The following is a 27,144-nucleotide window of genomic DNA, read 5'->3' as shown; positions in this document are numbered from 1 at the left end:
ACCATAGGCTTTCTAGGATTCTTGACTTTTATAACCTCAAAGTTCTGTTTCCACTTCAAATAATGCCTCCTTCAGACTACGTGAGAATAACTTTTTTAAAAAAAGATTTAAGAGATGTTTGCACATAGACATTGGCTGCTAATTGAGACCCAAAGCAAAATTTTACTGCATCAAATGTGAATGATGGTACAAATGATGACAGTAAGTCAATTATTATAATACCTTTGATTTGGGCCAGATTTAAGAAGCTGAAAATTGAGCAGAAAGAGTTTTTCTGTGACTTTGCTTTTAAATTAGAGCAAGAGATAAGCCAATGTGTCCACCAAACTATCAGGTAAGGGTTTGTTTGTAGAAAAAGTATTTAAATAAGTCTAAAATAGGCAATATATTATTTTCCCTGTCAGTATTTTAATTATAAGAAATTTATATTAAATGCAGAGTAAAAATAATGTGAAGTACTCTGGGTGTTCTTTTGAGGACTAAAGTTTGAGAGAAAACTAGTTTAATTTTATGTTGATGTATTTAATGAAAATTATTTAATATTTGCTTATTCATCAAAAAAAGTGGGACAGTAGGAAAACCACAAACAAATATTTCTGTTCTTTCCATTCCTCATATCTATCACTTTAAATGATTCTGAGCCTAATTGTGTGGACAATGGTTTCTCTTGAGTGATGGTTATATCTGCAAAGTTTGGATGATTTTCTAGGACTTGAACTGTTCAGCTCATAGTTGCGAAATTTAGTACATGTTTGATCCTGTCTCTATTTAGAATTGATTTCACATTGAAATATGTCTCTCTATTTCTATTTTAAAATAGGCCAGATGGAAAACGGAGTGAAATTGCATTTTTTAAGTGAAAAAAATGGTTGTAGTCAAGGCCACAATATTTATCTTTGGGAATATTTCCTAATAAAATGAGGCTAAAATTGACGGAACGCTTTTGTAGTGCTTTTAAATATATTATCTGCATTGCCGTTGGGGCAAAGTGAAAATAATTGTTTAAGAATTGCCTCTTTAACACAATTTGAAAGACGCAAAGAAAAAGCACCTAGAAACAAAGTTAGCATAAGTATAGGATCAGCATTAAAAAAATGAATTCTTTACTGTAGAATAATCTTCCTCCCCACCAATAATAAAAATCTAAAGCTTTATTGAAGAACAATAAAATATTCATATAAATTGAAGCCCATTCCTTGTTTTTCAACAAGATGACTCAATATTATAAAGGTGTCAATTCTTTTTATTCATCTATAAATCTGCTATAATTCTAATTTTATAAAACTAATAAAAATTTGAGAGAACTTGAGTAAACAATTCTGGGCCAGGCGCGGTGTCTCACTCCTGTAATCCCAGCACTTTGGGAGGCCCAGGCGGGTGGATCACAAGGTCAGGAGATCAAGACCATCCTGGCTAACACAGTGAAACTCCGCCTCTACTAAAAATACAAAAAATTAGCCGGGTGTGGTGGTGGGCGCCTGTAGTCCCAGCTACTGGGGAGGCTTAGGCAGGAGAATGCTGTGAACCTGGGAGGCAGAGCTTGCAGTGAACCGAGATCGCACCACTGCACTCCAGCCTGGGTGACACAGTTAGACTCTGTCTCAAAAAAAAAAAAAAAAAAAAAAAAAAAATTCTAAAGTCCATGTGGAAGAATCAATGTTTATGAATAACCAAGATTATTTTGAAAAAGAATACTAATTTGAAGAAGTGGTATGGCAAAAAGTAGTGTTATAATTCACAGCCACATTAATTACATGGTATCACACTGGCATGCAAGTAAACAGACTTTCTATATGGCATAACAGAGAGACGAGCAAGAAGCCAGAATAGATTGCGATTCAGTGTATCTTAAAGGTGGACTGTGGATAACAGAGGCAAAGAATCCTACTACATATCATAAGGTTCCAGATCAGCTGGTTAGTTGAGAAAATAAGTCAGGACCTCGACCTCACTTCTTACACTAAAATACACTGCAGATGTTAATTGTAAAAAGTAAAGTCAAACAAGCACCAGGAGAAGATACAAGTAAATGTTTAATCTTAGGCTGAGGAAGCTATTCTAAGCATATAGGAAAAGGCAGGTGGGAACAAAAAAGAAAAAAACAGATTGATTTGATTAATAAGAATTGAAAAATTTCCCCCAAATTCTCCAAAGATGACTAAAAGGCAACAGGCAAACCAAATTTGCAACACATATGACAAAGGAATAAGCATCCTACACATATTTCAAATACTCATAAATCATTAAAAGGAAGTTAAAAAACAACCCCATTAAAAAGTGGGCAAAAGACAATGAAAAGACGTTTTTGAAAAGAAGACATACAAGCGGCCAAGAAACATAAAAAAATGCTGAACATCATTCATTATCAGATAAATGAAAATTAAAACCACAACAAGATACCATTTCACACCAATCAGAATGACGATTACTAAAAAGTCAAAAAACAACAGATGTTCGTGAGGATGAGGAGAAAAGGGAATGCATATACACTGTTGGTGGTAATATAAATTAGTATAACCTCTATGGGAGGCAGTATGGAGATTTCTCAGAGTTAAATATAGAACTATCATTCAATATGGCAATCCCACAACCGGGTACCTACACAAGGTGTCATAAAAATGACACCTGCACTTGTATGTTTATCACAGCACTATTCACAATAGCACAGTGTTGGAATCAACCTAAGTGTCCTTAAGCAGACAATTAGATAAAGAAAACACACACACGTATACGTACACACACACCATAGAACACTACTCAGCCATAAATAAGAATGAAATCATGTATTTTGAACATAGTGTTGGCAGTTCTGGCTAGGACAATCAGGCAAGAGAAAGAAATCAAGGGTATTCAGTTAGGGAAAGAAGAAGTCAAATTGTCCCTGTTTGCAGATGACATGATTGTATGTTTAGAAAACCCCATCGTCTCAGCACAAAATCTCCTTAAGCTGATAAGCAACTTCAGCAAAGTCTCAGGATACGAAATCAATGTGCAAAAATCACAAGCATTCTTATACATCAGTAACAGACAAACAGAAAGCCAAATCATGAATGAACTCCCATTCACAATAGCTTCAAAGAGAATAAAATACCTAGGAATCCAACTTACAAGCGATGTAGAGGACCTCTTCAAGGAGAACTACAAACCACAGATCAGGGAAATAATAGAGGACACAAATAAATGGAAGAACATACCATGCTCATGGATAGGAAGACTCAATATTGTGAAAATGGCCATACTGCCCAAGGTAATTTATAGATTCAATGCCATCCCCATTAAGCTACCAATAACTTTCTTTTTTTTTTTTTTTTTTTTTTTTTGAGACGGAGTCTTGCTGTGTCTCCTGGGCTGGAGTGCAGTGGCCGGATCTCAGCTCACTGCAAGCTCTGCCTCCCGGGTTTTACGCCATTCTCCTGCCTCAGCCTCCGGAGTAGCTGGGACTACAGGCGCCCACCACCTCGCCCGGCTAGTTTTTTGTATTTTTAGTAGAGACGGGGTTTCACCGTGTTAGCCAGGATGGTCTCGATCTCCTGACCTCATGATCCGCCCGACTCGGCCTCCCAAAGTGCTGGGATTACAGGCTTGAGCCACCACGCCCGGCCAAGCTACCAATAACTTTCTTCATAGAATTGGAAAAAACTGCTTTAAAGTTCATATGGAACCAAAAAAGAGCCCGCATTGCCAAGACAATCCTAAGCCAAAAAACAAAGCTGGAGGCATCACGCTACCTGACTTCAAACTATACTGCAAGACTACAGTAACCAAAACAGCATGGTACTGGTACCAAAACAGAGATATAGACCAATGGAACAGAACAGAGCCTTCAGAAATGTTACCACACATCTACAGCCATCTGATCTTTGACAAACCTGACAAAAACAAGAAATGGGGAAAGGATTCCCTATTTAATAAATGGTGCTTGGAAAATTGGCTAGCCATAAGTAGAAAGTTGAAACTGGATCCTTTCCTTACTCCTTATACGAAAATTAATTCAAGATGGATTAGAGACTTAAATGTTAGACCTAAAACCATAAAAACCCTAGAAGAAAACCTAGGTAATATCATTCAGGACATAGGCATGGACAAGGACTTCATGTCTAAAACACTAAAAGCAATGGCAACAAAAGCCAAAATTGACAAATGGGATCTAATTAAACTAAAGAGCTTCTGCACAGCAAAAGAAACTACCATCAGAGTGAACAGGCAACCTACAGAATGGGAGAAAATTTTTGCAACCTACTCATCTGACAAAGGGCTAATATCCAGAACCTACAAGGAACTCAAACAAATTTACAAGAAAAAAACAAACAACCCCATCAAAAAGTGGGCAAAGGATATGAACAGACATTTCTCAAAAGAAGACATTCATACAGCCAAAAGACACATGAAAAAATGCTCATCATCACTCGCCATCAGAGAAATGCAAATCAAAACCACAATGAGATACCATCTCACACCAGTTAGAATGGCAATCATTAAAAAGTCAGGAAACAACAGGTGTTGGAGAGAATGTGGAGAAATAGGAACACTTTTACACTGTTGGTGGGATTGTAAACTAGTTCAGCCATTATGGAAAACAGTATGGCAATTCCTCAAGGATCTAGAACTAGATGTACCATGTGACCCAGCCATCCCACTACTGGGTATATACCCAAAGGATTATAAATCATGCTGCTATAAAGACACATGCACACGTATGTTTATTGCGGCACTATTCACAATAGCAAAGACTTGGAATCAACCCAAATGTCCATCTGTGACAGACTGGATTAAGAAAATGTGGCACATATACACCATGGAATACCATGCAGCCATAAAAAAAAGATGAGTTTGCGTCCTTTGTAGGGACATGGATGCAGGTGGAAACCATCATCCTTAGCAAACTATCGCAAGAACAGAAAACCAAACACCGCATGTTCTCATTCATAGGTGGGAACTGAACAATGACATGGGGGGGGAGGGGGGAGGGATTGCATTGGGAGTTATACCTGATATAAACGATGAATTGATGGGTGCTGACGAGTTGATGGGTGCAGCACACCAACACGGCACAAGTATACATATGTAACAAACCTGCACGTTATGCACATGTACCCTAGAACTTAAAGTATAATAAAAAAAAAAAAAGAAAATGTGGCACATATACACCATGGAATACTATGCAGCCATAAAAAAGGATGAGTTCGTGTCCTTTGTAGGGACATGGATGCAGCTGGAAACCATCATTCTCGGCAAACTATCGCAAGAACAGAAAACCAAACACCACATGTTCTCACTCATAGGTGGGAACTGAACAATGAGATCACTTGGACACAGGAAGGGGAACATCACACACTGGGGCCTGTTGTGGGGAGGGGGAAGGGGAAGGGGGGAGGGATAGCATTAGAAGATATACCTAATGTAAATGACGAGTTAATGAGTACAGCACACCAACATGGCACATGTATACATATGTAACAAACCTGCACGGTGTGCACATGTACCTAGAACTTAAAGTATTAAAAACAAAAAACAAAACAAAACAAAAAACAAAACTTTATGCAACTGAGTGAAAAAAATAAAAAAAGAAATCATGTATTTTGTAGCAACATGCACGGAGTTGGAAGTCATTATCCTAAATGAAATAACAGAAAGTCAAATACTGCATGTTCTCACTTATAAGTGTGAGCTAAACAGTACATACACGTGGATATTCAGAGTGGTATAACTGACGTTGAAGACTCCAAAAGGTGGGAGGGTAGGAGGTGGAGTGAAGGATGAGAAATTACCTAATGGGTACAATGTACACTATTTCAGTGATAGTTACGCTAAAAGCCCAGACTTCACCCCTACACAATATATCCATGTAACAAAACTGTACCTGTACTCCTTAATTGTATAAAAATAATAAAAAAAAGAAAGTTAAACCTTCCAGCATAATGGGCAAAGGACACAAATAAGCTAGACAATTCATGAAAAAAATTATACATAGCTAATAAACACATTTTTTACTCTAAAAAATGTTAATTAAAATGGTGAAATTCCATGTGAAATCTAACAAATTGGTGAAGATTAAATAAACTCAGTCAAGATAGAAGGAATAAGCCCTCTAAAATATTGTTAGTGATATAACAAGAAGAGATCAAAGAAGACAATTAAGAAGGTGAACAAGAAGGTATCTACAAACATACCCATTTTTTTATATCAGCAAAAATATCTGCCAAACAACGAGGGATTAAAGGAATTATGACATACACATACAATAAAATATAATGTAGCCATTAACATATTATAGAAGAATACTCGATGATATGGAAAATGTATGAAACATTGTTTAAATAATAAAAAAAGTAGGCTTGCAAAATTCTAATTTTGTTTTAAAAAAGGAATACAGTATATTAATATCTATATAAACAAAAAAGTAGAATGACATAAATCAAATGTTAAAACTGTTAGCACAGGGTAATAGTATTACAGAGGAATTTAATTTTCTTACTGGTTTTCTGTATTTGCCAAATTTGTACATAAAAATGTGCTGTAATCAAAAACCTCTACCTGCTATAATTATTATATATTTAAAAAGTTATAAAGAAACTCATAGGCCGGGCACGGTGGCTCAAGCCTGTAATCCCAGCACTTTGGGAGGCCGAGACGGGCGGATCACGAGGTCAGGAGATCGAGACCATCCTGGCTAACACGGTGAAACCCCGTCTCTACTAAAAATACAAAAACTAGCCGGGCGAGGTGGCGGGCGCCTGTAGTCCCAGCTACTCCGGAGGCTGAGGCAGGAGAATGGCATAAACCCGGGAGGCAGAGCTTGCAGTGAGCTGAGATCCGGCCACTGCACTCCAGTCCGGGCGACAGAGCGAGACCCCGCCTCAAAAAAAAAAAAAAAAAAAAAAAAAAAAGAAACTCATGACTTTAAAGAGAATTCTTAAGTTCTCATGGAACTGAAAAGATATGACATACATTCCAGCTTACAAAAGGAAGTATTTGTCTTCTACATATGCTGCAGTAGGCAATCAATGGGCTAATTGGCAGGGTACCAATTTTTAAATTCTCCTCTGCTAAACAAAACAAATTAACATTAGAAGCTAATTGAATTATCAATGGTTTGAAAATATTCTTACTGGCAAAACAAGTAGTAACAAAGGCAATAAATACAGCAGTAAACATTGTTAGAAGGTATTGACAGATTTTGAGGGATGGATTTTTTGAGCTACTTGGACAGAGAGAGCAGAATGAATGTCTCTACAGCTGAGGCTTATGTTGGTCTTGGAAGCCAAAGTCTGGACTGGTAGGAATGAGGGAAGTGGCCTCTGCCTTTGCAGGGAGTTAAGTGCTCACTGAGCGCCCATCTGCAAGTGAGCCAGTTTCCAAAAGGGAGCATTAACACAAAGAAAACAACAGGCTGCGGTGCAGTGCCCTTCCCAGAAGAGCATAAAGCCCTGACCTTAACTATATCGGGGCCACCTGCTGCATCCCACTATACAGGCTGCACCAAAACTGCATCATGGAAAATATAGTTCTAGAATCATAAAACTGTGGACTTCCTGCAAAGGCCTAGAGTTGGGAGAGTAGTTAGGGTGTTCCACGGCCAGTGGGGAAATGAGTGTCTGTAAGGAGCAAGGGAAAGAGTGAAAGGAGATGAGATTATATTACTTGTTCCTTGTGAGATAAGAAGCCATTGGACAATAGTGACCAGAGAAGCAACATGATCTAGAAGGTTCTAGAGGGACCACTCTGTTGAGAATAGACAACAGGCGACGCGGACAGCTACAGCCCAGCCCTAGAAAGTTCTAAATAACACTTTATTGAATGGACTTATTTAGGATCACACAGCCTAAACGAGTCCAGTTTCCTAGCCCAGTATTCTCTCTGCTTCACCACAGATTAGTTTAAAATTAGCATCTTCTTGCCAAAGATCAGGGATGTCTGACACCTGGAGTCATTTTAAACCTGAAAACAGAAGTTCTCACATTTAAATTTTACACCAGCAGTCACTGGCATACTCCTTCAATAATTTTTATTATATCCTTGTATTACTGGAATTAATTTGATTTTAAAAACTTAAATGGAAGCTGGAGGGTTTGACCTGGTCTGGTCCTAAATCAGTTAAGGACTAGTATTTAATTGGCTCACGTCTGTAATCCCAGTGCTTTGAGAGGCCAAGGCAAGAGGGTCGCTTAAAGCCAGGAGTTTGAGACCAGCCTGGGCAACACAGCGAGACACGATATCTACAAAAATTTTAAAAAACTTAGCTGGGTGTGGTGACGCGTGCCTGTAGTCCCAGCTACTTGGAATGCTGAGGCAGGAGGATTGTTTGAGCCTAGGAATTCAAGGATGCAATGAGCTGTAAGTGCACCACCACTGCAGTTTTTTCTACTGCACGTGACAGTAATAAAAAGCTATTAAAATAAAAACTATTCATGTACCACCTAAAGTCATTTCTCACACTACTGGTGGTACATATCCTATATTCTGAGACACACTGTTTTAGACGAAGAAGAACCTAGGATGACCCGTGTGCTCAGGGCCAGAGTTCAGGGCTGGGTCCACTGATGCAGTGGAAATGCATCAGAGAGACAGACTTTGGCAGACTGACCTAAAGCACTGTAGCCGAAGTCCTTGGGCAAACCGGCCAGCTTGGTACTCTTCTCCATCCATTACTGAAGGAACAGTTTCTGTATCTTGCACAATGACAGCCATTTCACTGTCACGCTTTCCCAGCATACTCCGGTCATTTATGTTGGCAGAGCCTGTAAGGAGAAACAGCGAAGCTGAACAACCTTCCTGACCTCGCAGACACTGTTGGTTGCTCTCCCCACTCAATTGGTCCTTGCTAACAAAACCGTAATTTTGTCCAGGTTATCAAGGGAAGATGTGTTTTTAGGGAGGTGGGGCCCTCCCTCACCCAGGGGTGAATCTTAATCAGTCTAAGCCAGCCGTGGTAATTTCATTATTTTTATTAGTGACTGGCTTAGAAATGGCTCTTGACATGGTGCTGGCCAATGTGACATGAAGGAAAGCTTCTGAGAAAGAGTTTCCTCTTTGTATAAACACACAAAAAATGGATTCTGTCTCTTCCATCCTTTGGATATTTTGGCTTGAAGGGTTGGAAGAAGACATGATTCCAGGAGCTGCTGCAGTCATTTTACAACCACTAGAGAACAAACAATAAAGCTTTAAAAAAAAATGCTAAGCAGAAAAAAGAGCCAGTCATGGTGGCTCATGTCTGAAATCCCAGCTCTTTGAGAGGCCAAAGCAGGAGGATCGCTTAAAGCCAGGAGTTTAAGACCAGCCTGGACAACATAGCGAGACCTGGTCTCTACAAAAAGTTTTTAAAAATTAGGTGAGCGTGGTCAGTGCCTGAGTGATGCGTGTCTGTAGTCCCAGCTTCTCTGAATGCTGAGGCAGGAGGATTGCTTACTTCTAGGAATTGAAGTCTGCAGTGGGCTATAAATGCACCACTGCACTTCAGCCTGGGCAAAAGAGCAAGACTTCATCTCTAAACAAACATAAAAACAAAAATTAAAAAAGAAGAAAGATTCTGGGTCTTTAAGTCATTCAGTTAGCCAACCTTTGAATATTCTTACCTTCTGTTATGTGAAATAATTTATTTTGTACATTGTTCCTTATTGTTTCACACACTTCTAGTTAAGTTTTTTCTTTTTTTGTTTTTTTCTAGTTGAGTTTTCTACCTTGTGGCACAAAAGATTCTAACTGATATAATCATCAAGCACTTGAAAAAAGGCATGCCTACCAGTTCAGTAGGAAAGATGGCTTTGCTTTTGGAGTTAAGAATCAGGCTCTCTGCAGACTTTAACTCATAGTCACATAACTGTGAATGTCAAAACTCAAGAGTACCTTCATAATCAATAGAGTATAATCTCAAATACAGATTGTCTTTTGTGGCTTTGGGCTTTCTGCTTTCTTGCCTCCCTCACTTGTGTAGCATGCCAATAGCTTCTGTATCAGTTTTCCTCCATTCTATTTTTTAAAATTATTAATTCTCTTTATTAGCTCAATACCTTGTTCATTTGAGGAATCCATTTTATTTTTAATTCCAAATGAGCTGAGAACATTGACTTTCACATGTGAAGGGCAAATATTTTGCTATTAGTTCAACCTGTACTTTCTGCAGTCCTCTGCTGTGTATTCAGGAACCTCATCACATTTTTTTTTTTTTTTTGCATTAATCTCTGCAGATTCACATGTTTGAATCCTTGAGGTGTCCTACAAACTACAGAAAGGGCCTAACTGACTATTCTTGTTCCTCTTGCTCTAGCTGCAACAACTCCACTGCTTCTTCAGACGTGGAGCAGATGGGTCAGGTTGGACAGGCATCCCGGAGGCCCTCTCACTGGAGCAGCCAGAGCTATAAGGTGACAGCAGCCCTGCCAGAGCTCAAATGGTGAGATGAATGAGACAAGCTGCCCTTTCCTGAAGAGACTTTACTGCCTTTTGCCAGAATATTGTCATGTAGTTAATACATAAAGCTATGATGACTATGGATGTGAGTGGTGCCCCATGGTGCCCTGGGTAACAGAGAAAGGATTGAGCACCCTACAGAAATGTGAGAATGCTACTGGAGTGCTGAAAAGTGGGAACCTTTGAAACACTTTGTTTTGTTAGCAACAAATCATCCTTTATACATATACTTACATCGTGGTTACGCTATAAAATTTGCAGTTATATCTTTGAGCTTGACAGTTGACCCAACATTAATTTGGGCAATTCACTTAATCTTTCTCAGCTTTAACATAATCTTTCATAAATTCAGAGAATAATATAGACCTTGTAAGGTTGTTGTGGGAATTAAGTAAGACCATGTGAAAGCACTTAATGATTTATAAGCTGCTCTACAAATGTTAATTATTACTGGCATTATCATCAGATCCTTGTTAACTCTGTAATATCTGTACCGGAGAACGCTGCCATAGGAACTGACCATTTGATGGAACGTAGCATTTGTTTAAAGAAGCCTCCTCTCTGGCTTAATCGCCCCATGTGTGAACTGTAGGAACCCCATAGTGTTACTTTAGGACTTTCACTGTGCCCCTGGAGCCAGCAGAGGCCACTGTCAGGCGGGGACTGCTGGACTGAACTGACATCACTGCTTTGTTTAGGGTCAGGAGAACCCAGGATGGGAGCCAGCCTGGAGAGCTCCCTCCACACACATACTCTCCCACCCGCCCCCATTCCTCTCCCACCACGGTGGGCCCCCACACTCCCGCGGGGAGGAATACATTCCCAGCGTTCTGAGCTGGGATTATTAGACAGAGGGTGTGGTTCTTGTATTTTAAGGGCCAAAATGGAGTTACCCAGAGCACTGACTCTTCACCACATTAAATAAGTGTGTTGGCTACTATTTAATAGGCATATGAAGAAAGAAATGAGAAAAATTTTTAGATGAATGAATAAATTAGATATAATAAGCTATGATGGATGTAAACGCTCCCTCCATTCGTTCCTGTATTCTGATAATCAAATTCAGAACAACAGTTGTAGTATTACCCTATGTTTACATAACATACGAGGAAGAAGACAGAACAAGAGATCTAGAAAGATACACACTGAACTGTTAACAATAGTAGGTGCTTTTCAGTGAAGAGAGAGAAGAAAATAAGGGGAGTTTTGATCTTTTACTCTATAAACATCCTTGTTGTTTATATGACCTATTCTGAGTCTGCTATTAGAAAACAGTCTAAAAATTGTGAAATACGGCAAAATACAAAAGGCTATATGAAAACATGTGTGTAAAACTTAAGCAATAATAAAATAGTCATCACTGAATTTATTACCCAGGCCAAAAACAGTATTACCACATCCCAGAAGGCTTTGTGCACCTTCCCATGCATACTCTTCCCTCCCCAAGAGGAAGACTTGATGTTTAATTTTGTATTCATCATGCTCTGAATGTTTCCCTAAACAACAAAAGGAAGAGTTTATTTCTGACTTGTCTTTAATTTATATAAATGGAATCATATAGCGGATAGTCCTTTGAGATTTGCTTCTTCCATTCAGTATTATGTCTTTGAGATTTATCTGTACATAATTGTAATGCATTTCTTTTCCTTGAATGAACATACTAGGGATTTCTTTATTTATTCTGCTATTGATGGATGTTTGGGTTGCTTCCAGAGTTTTGCTGTGATGCACAATTCTGCTGTACATAGTTGTGTATTTGTTTCTTGGTACAGACATGTGTGAGTTTCCTAGGCTCCGTATGTAGGCGTGGGTTGCTAAGCTGCAGGGTGTATGACTTTACTAGGTAACGCCAGAATGTTTTCCAAGTTACACTCCCAGTAGCCGTGGAGGGGAGTCTGTATTGCTCCACAGCCATGCCAATACTCAGATTGCCCAACTTTTAAATGTTTGCCAGTCTGGTATTTTTAAAAACTCTTATTTGTCTCATGTTAATGAGAAGGAACATTTTTTCATATGCTTATGAGGCTTGGGTATGTTCTTTTTGGTGAAGTTCCTATACAATTGCTTTGCCCATTTTTCTTTGGACATTTGTTTTTTCTTATTGATTTATAGGAGTTTTTTATGTGCTCTGTATATTAAATGGGTTGCAAATATCTTATTTCAGTTTGTGGTTTATCTTTTTATTCTCTTTACAGTACTTTTAATGAAGAAATTTCTGAATTTTAATGCAGTTGGATTTATCTTTCCTTTCCTTTGTGGTTTGTACTTGTTTTGTGTGTCTCACTCAGAAATTATGAATCCTTGTGTGGTATGCAGAATAGCAGCTCTCCAAAATGTCTATGTTCAAATCTCCAAAAAGTGTGAATATACGTTCAACGGCAAAGGGGAGCTAAGGCTGCACATGGAATTAAGGTTGCTAATCAGCTAACTTTAAAAATAGGGTGAGTAGCCTGGATTATGCAGGTGGACCCAATACAATCATAAGGTCTGTAAAAGTCAAAGGGAATCAGACTGAGTTATGATTACAGAAGAATGGGTTGAGACTTTTGGGGGTTTTTCAGAGATAGAATGTTGCTGACTTTAAAGGTAGAAGAAGGGGCCATGAGTCAAGGAATGTGGGCAGCCTCTAGATGCAAGGAAATGGACTCTCCCTAACGGCCTCTAAAAGAATGCAACAGCCCTGCTCACACTCTGATTTTAGTCCTGTGGGACTCACAAGACTAAACCTACTAAACCTAACCTACTGAAGTGTCAGATAATAAATTTGTATTGTTTTAAGCTACTAAGTTTGTGGTCATTTGTTACAGCAGTAATGGAAAACGAACGCACCAACTCTACCCTGTTTTAGTTTGTTTTAAAGGAAAACTGGTTCTTCTATTGGGCACACTGGGCGATTCTGTCTTCTCTACCTACTGGTATTTCCTTTGCCTCCAGGTCAGAGGTTCTCAGCTCTTACCACACATGAGCATTACCTAGGAAGGCTAACAAGGAAACTTTTTTAAAAATACCGATGCCAAAAACCAAACCAAAAAAACCCAGATGCCTGGCCCCAAACCAGACCAACTAGATCATAATTTCTAAAAATAAGAACCAGGCATTGGTATACCACTTCATCCCTGTATCCATCGTCAATTCATATTTTTGTTTTGATCCATTTAAAAGTAAAGCAGACATGAGGGAATATCCCCCTCTTTACTGGGGCAGCCCTTCAATTCCAGACTCTCATCTGCCACAGTGAAGCCTGCCCTTTAAATCCTGAGACTCATGACCTCGACTTAGTTTCTCCTCCTACTCATACTTGTTGATTGCCCCTGAACCTTCTTGTTCCGGTTCGGCCACGTCCATTCTAGTGTTTCTGTTCTCATGTGGAAGGAATAGTGGCCTCTCCTCCAGCCCGTGATCTCTGGGAGGGCAGTGGCGCTGTTTTATTCACGTTTCGCATCTCTCTATTGCGCTCTGCAGCAGGTTAGTGAACATTAAAAACAACCATTTCACTTAGTCATCAGGATAGGCTTAAAATTTACTTGAAGGGTAGCTTGGCTTTGTTTAGGAAACCAAATAAATGTGTGTCTGGTTAAAGGCTAAAATTAAGATGGGTAAGAAAACTGGAGTTGGTCACAGATTTCATGACCAGCAGGGTTACCCAGGGCCACAGGCAATTAAAGCTATGCACAAAAGCGATCTTCAGTGTGAGAAAACAAATATTTCCTCATGAGGAGTAAAATGAAGATAAACGGTCATTTTTCTTATGTCAGCTACTCAATCTTTCTGGCATAAGTTTGCCATGGAAGAAAAATTAATCATACATTACTTAAATCTCCTTTAAATGTTTAAATACTTGCTTAACACCTGTAAAATATTCTCAAACTAACTTCTCAAACTCCTCTCTGAGAATTTTAAATACTGTTTTCTGTGTTAGGAACTTAAATAGGGTGAATGTGTTAGAAAAGTAACAATAAACCTGCTTATTCTTGAGTTTCCACCAAGATAAAAAGAACAAAAGAAACTTTGGATTTTTTTCCTTGGGAGAAATCGATTCTCTAAGGCAGTTGGGGAAGGAAAAAAGGAATCCAGCCTCCAAGGACTAGCAAGTAAGACCTCTTTAGACTCCCAGGGCCACGTCCTCAATTTCAAGAGAATGTGTAAGAATTGTGTGCAAAATTGATAAAGTATTGCTAAACAAAATAAGTTGGAGTCTTTGAGGGTTTAGAGACTTTTCCAGAAAATAAGTCAATTAAAAACCTCAACAAATTTATTTAACTGTTAGCTCTGTTACTGAAAACTAATTTGTATTTATACTTCATGTAAAGTAAACGAGGCTGAAAATCAAAATGATCTTTCAAAAAAATAAACATCTGTCAGTTTTTACTTCAAGGCTTCTGAAATCTTGGTGAAGAAATATGTGGCTTTGTTTATTTTCATTTTTCCATTTCAGGAGACATCAATAGTTTTTATTTCTTACTGTCATTGTCAAATTTAATTCAAAAATATTCTGAGGTTTGCTTTTGAAGAGCAAGTCAGAGGAGCTCAGGAGAAATAAATGAAATCTTGTGTATTACTGCAAGTGGGGGAAGAAAATACTCCTAAAGAGCTTTTATCCCTATAGACCAGGAGATAAAAGAACAATATTTTTTAATGTGCTATACAAATATTAAAAGTATGTGTGTGTGTGTGTGGTGTGTATGTATCTCGCCATACTGTGGTTTACACCGTTTCTGGCTTTAGAACTGTTTCTTTTCTCTTCAAATCATGTTCCAGATAAGACAGTCTTACTATTCTCAGATATGAGGTATTTTTCCTTTTCTCGGTGGCGAATAGAAAGCATATTTATTGTCCAAAATTTTCAAAATATTCCATGACATTTAGTTTCTTGAATAATAGGAAAGTATCTTATTCTAGCTGATAAACTAGATTTTATTTGAAACAGATGAGCAGAATTCCCATTAGTGGAAGACATCATCTCTCTAAATAACATGCCCCTCACTGGTTACCTCATTTATCTGGTTGGTCATCTCCCTAAATAACATGCCCCACACTGGTTACCTCATTTATCTCATTGATTATTTATACTCTGTCATCCTGGACTTCCAATATGCATTTTATGCAATATTAATATTAGAAGTCAAAATAATTCAATGATGGAAGAATGAAGCTTTCTGTGTGTATAAAAGAAGGAAGCTGAACATCTACCTCTCTGATCAAGCTAATCTAATTTAGGTAGAATGTACAAGTTATTTAGGAGAGTAACTCTCCTGAATCTGTCAGTAGGAAGAGACCTTTGGAAAAATCCTTTGTGTATCCTTGACAAGAAAAGACTGCAGACCTTAGTGTAGGGCTACATCCTATCATTAGTACACATACCCACTTCACCCACGCACATCAACAAAGTTGGACTGCTCTACTTCCTAATTAATGACATGCAAAACATACATGTTAGGAAAACTAATGGCATGCATAGAGGCAGCAATACTTTACCATCTTTCTGATTTCAACTTTTGTACAACTTCAGATCTGTGGTAATGGTTAGGTGGACGTGGTGTAAACACATACGAATTACCACAAGGTACTCACTTAAGATACACTTTCCCTCCTCATTTATCCCCCACCAATCCCTGAAATCTGGGCACTTGGATTGGAAATAAAAATAAGGGGATAGCCAGGTGTGGTGGCTCAGGCCTATAATCCCAGCACACGGGAGGCTGAGGTAGAAGAATCATTTGAGACCAGCCTGGGAAACACAGCGAGACTCCCATCTCAAAAATAGCTTTAAAAATTAAAAAAAATAAGGGAGTAATAAAGAATTAGTGAAATCTGGCACATTATTGGACTGCTGGGTTAAACAGCTGCCCCTGGATGCTGCAATTTTCACGAAGTCCCTTTAATTGCTCTGTACCTCTGATTCTTCATAAATAAAAATAGTTTAGTCCACAAAGAGATGATAAATGCTTGAAGTGATGGGTACCGCAATTACCCTGATGTGATTGTTACACATTGTATGACTGTATCAAAACGTCGTATGTACCCCACGAATATATACACCTATTCTGTATCTATAACAATTTCAACAGATGGGTTAGAAAGGACATAAGAGAAAAGGATAGCTTCAGAAATGTTTTAGATATGGTGTTACTGTCTCTTTCAAATGCAAAGGAAGCTTAGGAGTAATAGCAGCAAACATTTTTGCATGGGGTAAGTCAACTGGCAAGGAATACAATAATAGACCATATACTGTACTTACCAATAATAACAGTGTTATCATCAGCAATTAACAACTTGCTGTGGACATAGATAAGCTCAGTAACTAGGTTTCTTTCGAGCTCTGCATGTGTTCTAAGACCACAGAATGATATGTAATTTATCCACTGATTGCCAACTGCAAATTTAAAAAGAAATTATTAAAATTAATGTGACCAAGCTCAATAAATATACACAAAATCTTATTGTTTCTCAAAACATACTACTTAGATTGTTCAAAATAGATTGTATATTATATGTATATTTTTTCTATTTCAGAATTCATCCAGGATTTATTTTTGGTATCTGAATTTCATATTGTCAATCTGAATGGCTATATATATATATATTTTTTTTTTATTTGAAGTGTTTTCTGTCTTCCCTTTGCTAAGGTAATCCAAAAAGCTATTCGAATATGAACATTTTATTTCAATGATTTGATGAGCTAACTACTGAAGAGTGATGGTGAACGCTGAGCCAGAATAGATTAACCAAGACTTCGGTGTGACATTTGCTTCTATCCTGCTTGACACTTGCTGCAGTTTGAATCAGATGCAAGGTGTGTGCCAAACCACCTGATGCTACATCATTTGTAGCACATTCAGCATGAAGCATCAGTTGAATTCTGCAGACTTTGGGTAAATAAAAATATTGGCAATGAAAAACCACTCCTCTCTTTAGATCATTAAAATTAGGAAATAGAAGAATCCTTACTACATTATTAGACTTAGAATTTTCTTCAGAGCAAGCAGCACCAGGTTTGTACTTTAAACTATTGCCCTCCATCTCATCACGTGGGGGCCATTCACATGATGAGAAGAAATGCATTCCATACTAAGCCAGCTCATACTCATGACCCCTGGTGTGAGTGTTAGTCACAGGATTTTACGGTCTTTCTCCCACACAGCAGTTGTCTTGGATAAGCAAAGTCTGATACCAAGAATAAATGGAGTGGAACCAAACCATCACAAATTCTAATATCAAGAGAGCATACTTTTTTTTGTCTTTAAGAGAATTCGAAGCATACTAATAGAAAGGTGACAGCTCATCTCCCATTTACTGAAGTTTCCATTTATTACTGATGGTTTCTATTTTGCTACTGATACTATTCAGTGTTTCTATTAAGTTTGGGTATCTTGGAAAGAAATCCATTCATAGGTTATGTACAGAGATGCCTGCATTTAGAGATAGCTTTCCCCTCATATACATATGAGTGATGTTGTATAGCTGTGTTTGATGAGAGTTGAAATGTTGGTATACTAGTGCATCGTGTGTAAGAGACGCATTTCTAAAAAGTTTCATGTAAATGAGATTTTTGCAATCAATTTATTCCCCTATTTGTTAATGTTATATTGGAAAGATGCTTCATCTGAAGAATCACCTCCTTTTTTAAGTATTTTCTGATCCATTTTCTTTTTTAAGCCCCTCAGGCCTATAGAATTCCTGGATAACATTTCTAACATAATGCCTAGTCTCTTACAAATATTTATATAATCCTCAATTTATTCTACTGTTATACAGGAACTGGATCTTACACATCTTGGTATTCTCATCCATTCACAGTGCTTAAAAAAAAAAAAGCTGAATAAATGTGTGAGTGGATAAATGAATATTCAGGTGCCAGCTGAAACTAAAAAATATTTTACCTTTTAATTTCTCTGTATCATCTACTCTCCTACCGCTGGATCATGATCTAGAATTTATAAGTTTAAGATACAAAGCAGCTTTTCAAAGGAATCATGGAGCAAGTCCTTTGCTAAAGTAAGTATTTTTTTTACAGTAATTTCCATTAAAATTCACATTGAACAATATAGTAGACCAGTGGTTCTCACAGTGCATGAAGACCACCTCTATGGAACTTGTTAAAAGCAGATTCCTGCGACTATTCCCAGAATTCTGATTCAGCAGAAATCAATTCAGTAAGTTCCCTAGGGGATATTGTTTTTGAATGACACTGCCATAGAGCTTTGATAATTATTTAAGATTAGTATACACTAAGAAAATAATACACCATGACCAAGTGAGATGTATTCCAGGATGCAAGTCTGCTCAATATAAGGAAATCCATTATTAGACATTAAATTGACCAATCTAGGGAGAAAAATAATTATCTTAACAGATGCTGGAAAGCTTTTGACACAATTCAGTATCCACTCCTGATAAAAGCAATGAAGAAAGTAGGAAATGATGAATACTTTCTTAACATGCTGAAAAAATATATAATATATGTAATATACATTTATATGTATATGTGTGTATAATAATTTCAATACTATTTAGCATTGCCTTGGAAGTATCAGCCAATACAGTTGTGTAAGAGAAATCATATAAAATGTAAAGTCATCCCCACTTGCAGATACTATGAAAACATAACTGAAGAATCAGTAATAAAATTATATCAAATAATAAAAATATTAAATATAATAACAGGATATAAATTAACATATAGAAATCAACAGCCTTTATACACACAAAACAATAACCATTTAGAGAATATAATCACAGACAAAGCCCCATTTAGAATGACAACAAAGAAAATAAAAGAGATAAACTTAATGGTTCGTGTGCAAAAATTTTATAAAGAAAAAGTTAAAACACTATCAAGACACAAGAGTAGACCTGAACAAATGGAAAGATTGCTCTTGTTCTGGGATAGAACAATTCACCATTATAAAGATGTCAACTCTTCCCAGGTTATTTATAAATTTAATGTGATCTCATCACATTACATGAGATCACATTAATGTAATGTAATATAATGTATTGTAATGGAAAAAATATCAACAAGTTTTCATGGAGTTAGATAACCTGTAGTTTGTATGGAAAAAATAAACATGCAAGAATAAATTGAGAAAAACAGAAGAGAAAAGCTATGAGTCATTAGCCCTATCAGATATTAACACATACTATAAAGTCTGTATAATTAAAAGAATGTAGATCTAGCAGATAAATAGACAGATAAACCAGTGAATGGAATAGAAAGTCCAAAAAGAGATGCAAATACATAAGGAAATTTTGTATATGATAAAGGAAACAGCTCAAATGATAAGGACGAGGACTTTCAAATAAAAGGTGCTAGTACGGTTCCACAGCCACCTGAAAAAGATAAAACTCCAAAATTTTTTGTGTCAAGAATAAACTCCAAATGGATCAGAGATAAAAATGTAAGCAAATGAGACAAGTGATAGAAGAAAGCAAGCGTGAATTCCTCTATACCTCAAATGTAGGAAAGACTTTGTATGTCTCCAAAGGCAAAAAAAAAAAAAAAAAAAAAAAAGAAAAAAGAAAAAAGAAAAGAAAAGATTGGTAAATTGGTTACATTAAAAAAAAACAACACAAAACACCACCAGCAAAAAACAAAAGGCAGAAGACAAATTAGGAGAAAGTATTTGCGGTATATGTCACAGATAAAGAGGTGATAATCCTAACATATAAAGAACTATAAATAATTGAAGGGAAAAGAAAATCAAAATCTTAATAGAAAAATGGGCAAAAGACATGAATAGACAATTCACACACACAAAAGGTACATTTAAAAAGATATCCATGTTGACTCATAATGATAGAAATGCAAATAAAAATGACATTGAGAAACCATTTCTTATCTAATAAGACTGGCAAAAAACAAAAAGTAGGACAACATATTCTGTTAGTGAAAATGGGTTGAAGCCAGACTCTCTCATATACTGGTGATAAAAATGCAAATTTGTACAAATATTTTGAAGAGTCATTTAGCAATATCTAACAGCTACCTATGTGTTTACCTCCTGACCCAGCAATCCCACTCTAGAAATTTACTCTAAATATATACCTCCAACAAATAAGAGTATATATGTATATATATTAATATATACACAGTTACCCATTGTATATAGTTCTATCAGAAGCATATAACTGTTGTTGAAGTTAATCTAACTGCTCATTCATAACAAAGTGATTGAATAAACTATGGCAAATCCACATATGGAAGACTATGCAGTGTTAAAAAGAAATGAAGATCTCTGTGAATTAATATGGAGTGATTTCCAGGATACTCTGTTAAATGGAAAAGAAAAGGTGAACAAGAGAATATAAAGTATATTTTTTGTGAAAGAGATCTGAAGAAATAAGAAAATATACACTTATCTGAGCATTTTTCCAAGAAGAAACACAAGATTAACCTAGAAACTGATGAAACTGGTTACCAATAGGGGATGGGTGAGTACAGGGTGAAAAAGATAAAAGGTTGGGGTAGAAACTGAAAGTATAGAGGAATGGCATTTATCTAAATATACTTTTTGTATAGCTCTGGCTATTGGAAGCATAGCTCATGCATTCAAAAAAAAAAAATGAGAGATTTTAAAAAACCCTGAAATGTAATATAAACCAAAGCAAATGAACCAAACCAAATGAAGTTAATAACGTAATCCAAGCAAATGAAGTTAACAACATAATCCAACTACTTTTGGTCACAGACATTTGAGCGTACACCCTTAGGCTAAAGGCAAAAAACACTGTAAGCAAGTGTTAAACTCTAGTAAGTAGATTCATTTTTCACAGTGGTATGGGCCAGCAATCCCAAAATTATTTTCTGTGTATTGTAAGGTTGAGGAAATACATAAATATGCTGCGGATTAGGGAGCTGTGTTTCTCACTGTGAAAGAAAGGAGGTATAAACACAAAGAGAGGGATGACTAGAAGGAATCCTATGTTGTGGGATTGGAATTGGAGGTATCCATATGACAAGAAAGAGACAGAACAGGTTTGTGTGTGTGTACAGAGGCCCAAAGTAGTGATATTCTAGTAGCAATGATCGCATCTAGCACCCAGATTTTGCTTTATAAATACAATTTTTCACTTAAAAAACCTAGGTTCCTTGGAGAAATGGCTGATTGCAGGGCTAGTGTTGGGAATATATGAGTCTGGGACACCTTGTTGTGCCAGTAGAAGATGACGATTATTGGGGACATGTTCAAGCCACCTTTAAAAGGCCCTCATTGGCCAAACCTGGGCAAGCTGAACTCCAAGATCTTAACTCATTGAATAAAAGAAGCTGTAAATTCATACTAATATAAGTACATAAATGGAGAAAAAGGGAAAACTTTCCCTACAGTAAAATTCCAACCAATTAATTTAAAAGAAACTAATAAATGTAGGAAAAAATGATGGAATCAGAAAGTCAGCATTTGGTAACTATCACGATAATTGGTTCAGAGAATGATTAACGTATGCTAAAACCAGGAGGTCAATGGTTGATAAGAAGCAGGATATTTATATACACCTAAAGTGTTTTCCTACAAAATACTATTAATTATGAAGGGGAAAATAGTGGAGAATTCTGGCAGACACCACCTTCACTAAGTGATCAAAGTTAATATAACCAGTAAGGTTGTTCCTGCTATGTTACAGTAAGAATGCAACCTCACTTCTGTGATACTGCTCCAAAAAAGCATAACCTAAATCTAATCACGAGAAAACAACAGATGTACCCAAATTGAGGGACAATCTACAGAGCAACTGGCCTGTACTCTTCAAAAACACCAAGATCATGAAAGCTCTTGAAAGATAATTTCAGATTAAAGAAAAATAAAGACACATGACAACTTAATGTCACAAATGATTGTGAACTGAATTCTCGCCTAGGAAAAAGGCTTCTTCCCTCTTTTGCTATGAAGAACATTCTTAAGACAACTGGCAAAATTTCAATAAGTTCTATAAACTGATAACAGTATTATATCAATGTTCATTTATTTTGATAATTGAACTATACTTGCTTAAGAGAATGTCCTTGTTTTCTCAGAAACACACATACATATTTAGGGGGAAATTGGTATTATGGCTGCAACTTATTCCAAAAGATCAATGTATCTTTCTATTAAGAGAGAATGATAAAGCAAAGAAAGTAAAATTATTACAACATCTGGGAAATTAGGATGAAGGATATATGGCAGTCCTGGAAGTTGTTCTATAAATTTGAAATTATTTCAAAATTAATTTTTTTTAAGATTAATGATACTGACTAGCTGTCAGCAGCTTGAAGGTTTAGGACATGTCATATTTATAATTTTCTAAAGCACCTCTATGTGCCATGTCAAAGTAGGCCTAGAAAGTATCAGCAAAACATCACTTAGTAAGACAGCCTGTCAGCTCACAGTCCATACCTACTTCCCACTCATCCTTGACTATGCAATAATTCTTATGAATTAATTAAATCTTTATTTCTTTGTGAAAAATGGCCTTGGGAAGAGAGCTAACAGTTGGTACCAGTAACATGATCTAAAAGAAAGATAATGGTTCCTAGCCAGAAACTGGGCATTTTGGACAAATGCGAGTGTGGCCCGCCAAATGCTATGGGGATGCCCATTTGTGATGTGAATAAATTCACCATGAACTCTATATGGAAAGAAGAAAAAACAAATAGAGAAAATATTTCAGCCAGTACTTTATTCTGTGAAAAAAACTGGCTCAACATGTAATAGGTTCAAAGGTTGGTGATGTTAATTTATGTTATGAAGATATATCAGAGAAACATATGCTTTTTGAAGAAAATATGAGCAAACCAGGAGCATATACAAGCATTAATGTGAAGAAATAGATAAACAAGTATAAGAAAGAGTCCCAAATTATATAATGTCATGGAGGTATCTGAGAACCTGGAGATTTATTCAGATCCCAGGACATACCTGTTGTGAACATTGGTGTGTGCATCACATACACCGGGGCCTGTCAGGGGAATGGGAGACTAGGAGAGGGATAGCATTAGGAGAAATACCTAATGTAGGTGATGGGTTGATGGGTGTAGCAAATCACCACGACACGTGTATACCTATGTAACAAAACTTCATGTTCTGCACATGTACCCCAGAACTTAAAGTATAATAAAAAAAAAAAAAAAAAAGAAGAGAAATTCAATACAATGGACTCGATATTTATAAGGAAATTTCGTGAAAGGACATCAAGAATTGTTATAGGCTTTTGTTACTTAAAAACTGGTAGCACTTGGTATATGTACATATCTAATCCTGATTGAAAATGTCTAGCCCTTAAATTATACTAAATTGGCTGCTAAAATACCGAAATTAACAAAAATTATAAAAACGATAAAGAAATGCTTTAAATTAAGCATTAAATCTCTGAAGACTGTTGTGTCAGATAATTACATACTAATAGCTGCTGGTTTTCTTTTCAGGAATTTTAACATATTCATAGCAGCAGTTTTGTTATTCTAAATAATTAAAACAGTAGAGAACTATATTTCTCTATCCAATTAGAGATTAGCTAGTTCATGTATTTAAAACCCACTACATATACAAAAACAAAGCCAACAATACAACCTTGTACTTTAGAAACAGGCATTATGTAATTAATCTTTTCTCTTTGTCTAGCATATGAACATTTTCCCCACCGAGATGCCTTGTTTTTGACTGTTCCCAAGGTACTTGGAAATCTTTTACAAATAGGCTTAGCATTGAAATTACTTCTTGTGTTAAAATCCAATTTGAACCCTTGAATAGGCAAAGGCAGGAAAAGGGTCTAGAGCCAAAGGAAATACCTTATAATAAGCCCAGGACATTTTTACTGTTGAAAACATAATAGGCTTGTTTTGATTTTTTGTTTCTTCTCCTATATCCTCACCTGTGCTTTTTTACAAGCCACTGCCAGCGCTGAATGATTTCCCCGATTTTACTTTATCAATATATCTTTTATAAATTTACTCATTCAGTATCATCTTCATTTTAGGCCTTTAGAAAACAGAGACAGAGATAATACTCCGGCAAATCTCTGTCCTACATACAATGAGATACAACTTTTGGAAGTATTCGTTATTGGTGATGTACATATCTTTCGTCTAAAGTTGTTTTCAAAAGTTTTGTAGGTTGAGCAGACCATCAGTGAAAAACTGCTGAACACACAACACCAGTATATGTATATATGTATATTTTGAAATTATATACATGTATTAAAACTTGTCACTATTTTTAATTTGTCAATGTTTTAAATTTGTATTTAAAGTTTCCAAATCATTTAAAAATTCTTACAATTTATAAATTTTATACTATAAAATTCTCTTCTTTAAAGTGTACAAATCAGTATGTTTTATAAGTAGTACATTCCCAAGGCTGTACAACCATCACCACTACCTAATTTTAAGACATTTTTATCACCCCCTCAAAAAACCCTATACTCATTAACAGTTACACCCCATTCCACTCTCCCCTACACCCTATTATTCTACTAACTGGCTCTATGGATTTGCCTATTGAAGACATATTATAAAAATGAAACCAGACAATACGTGGCCTGTTATGCCTGGCTTCTTTCACTTAGCGTAAGGTCTTCAGGGTTCATCTGTGATGCAGCATGTGTCAGTTCAAGCCTTTTTACATCTAAATAATACTCCACTGTATGGATACACCCCATTTTGTTGCTACATTCATCAATTAATGGACATTTGGCTTTCTGAATAATGCTGCTATAAACATTTGTGTACAAATTTTTGTGTGGACATTTGTTTTTAATATCTGAGTAAATGTTAAGGAGTAGAACTGCTGGGTTATAGGGTAATTACATTTAACTGTTGCAGAACTGCCAAACCGGCTTTCCAAAGAAGCAGTACCATTTTTCATTCCCAACAGTAATGTGTTAGGGTTCCACTATTTACACATCCTTGCCAATACTTTATTATTATTATTATTATTATTATTATTATTATTATTATTGCCATCCCAGTGAATGTGAAGGTGTGAGGTTGTATTGTGGGTTTGAGTTGAATTTCTAGTGATTAGTGATATTGAGTTTTCTTTCATGTACTTATCAGCCATTTGAATATCTACTTGGAAAAACACCTGTTTAGATCCTTGGCCCATTTTTTATTTTTTGAGTTATTTTTATTTTTATTATTGAATTGTAAGAATTCTTTATACATTCTGTACACTAGTCCCTTATATATATGATTTGCAAACAGTTTTCTCCCATTCTGTGGGGTGTTTTCACTTCCTTGATAACGTTCATTGGAGCACAAAGGCTTTCGAGCTTTCATGTTTGATGAAATCCAAATTATCTATTTTTATATGTTTGCTTGTGCTTTTGGTGTACAATCTAAGAAGCCATTGTCACAATGATTTGTGCCTATTATTTTCTTCTGGGAAATGTATAGTTTTAGTTTTTATATTCAGGCCTTTGATCCCTTTTGAGTTAATTTTTGTATATGATATGAGGTAGGGGTTCAACTTTTTTTGTTTTTTTGCATGTGGATATCTAGTTTTTCCAGCATCATTTGTTGAAAAGACTATTCTTTCTCCATTGAATTGTTTTGGCACCACCTTGCTGAAATTTAATTGACCATAATCATAAGAACTATTTTTAGATTCTCAACTCTATTCAGTTGATCTGTAAGTCACACTATTATTGTGGGTTTGCTGCAAGTTTTGAAATCACGTATGTGACACCTCCAATTTGTTCTATTCAAGATAGTTTTGGCAATGCTAAATGCCTTGAAATTTCAAACGAACTTTAGGATTTGTCAATTTTTTGCAAAAAGGTAGTTGGGATTTTGATAGGGATTGTGTTGAATGTATAGAAAAATTTGGAGAGTACTGCCATCTTAACAATGCCAAGTCTTTCAATCCATTAACACAGAGTATCTTCTTATTTATTTAGATCTTCCTTAATCTCTTTCAATATTTTATTATTTTCAGTGTATGTATCTTCTACTGCCTTTATTAAATTTATTGCTAAATATTTAATTCTTTTGATACTATTTTAAATTGAATTGTTTTCTTAATTTCATTTTCAGTTTATTCATTGCTAGAGTATAAAAGTGAATTGATTTTTGAATACTTATCTTGTATCTTGAAACATTGCTAGACTAATTTATTATCTGTAATAGTATGTGTGAATTCCTTTGAATTTCCTGCATACAAGATCATGTCATCTATAAAAAGAGGTAGTTTTATTCTTCCTGTTCCTTTCCCTTTAAAAAAATGTATTTGTCTTGCTCAATTGTTGTGACTAAAACCTCCAGTACAATGTTGACAAGAGTGAACTTTCTCATCTCGTCAGTGATCATAGAGGAGAAAACTTTCAGTATTTCACCATTAAGTATGATGTCAGCTTATATATGACATCTACAAATACCATTTATATGGCTGAGGAAGTTCCCATGTATTCCTAGTTTGAGGTTTTTTTGTTTTGTTTTAATTATTTTGCCAAATAATTTTTCTGTGTCTAATGAGATGATTATTTGCGGTTTTTGTCCTTTGTTCTATTAACACGGTGCATTACATTGATTGATTTTCAGATGTTAAAACCAACCAGGCATTCCTGGGAAAAATCCCATTTGGTCATGATGTATAATCCTTTTTATATTGCTGGATTCAGTTTAGTAGTATTTCACTGAGGAACTTTGTGTGTACATTCACAAGGAATATCGATTTGATTGATCTGTGGCTTTCTTTTTGAGATGGAGTCTCACTCTGTCGCCAGGCTGGAGTGCAATGGCGCAATCTCGGTTCACTGCAA

At 36.2% G+C, this 27,144-nt stretch overlaps 1 protein-coding gene across 3 annotated transcripts in view; it reads right to left on the bottom strand.

Annotated features, from left to right (window-relative positions):
- The window catches only part of PLD1 (phospholipase D1), a 224,071-nt gene that overhangs the window by 6,281 nt on the left and 190,646 nt on the right, over positions 1-27,144 (bottom strand). For all 3 annotated transcript variants that reach the window (XM_023213449.2, XM_023213447.1, XM_023213450.1), the window contains 2 exons: positions 16,649-16,783; positions 8,585-8,738 (listed from right to left, as the gene is read on the bottom strand). In XM_023213449.2, coding sequence (XP_023069217.1) covers positions 8,585-8,738; positions 16,649-16,783 — 289 coding nt within the window. The remainder of the gene's footprint in view (positions 1-8,584; positions 8,739-16,648; positions 16,784-27,144) is intronic.

This window comes from Piliocolobus tephrosceles, chromosome 2 (assembly GCF_002776525.5).
Source record: "Piliocolobus tephrosceles isolate RC106 chromosome 2, ASM277652v3, whole genome shotgun sequence".
NCBI classification, from domain to species: Eukaryota; Metazoa; Chordata; class Mammalia; order Primates; family Cercopithecidae; genus Piliocolobus; species Piliocolobus tephrosceles.
The sequence above is the reverse complement of the archived record's forward strand: the minus strand, read 5'-3'. Positions and strand labels throughout refer to the sequence as shown.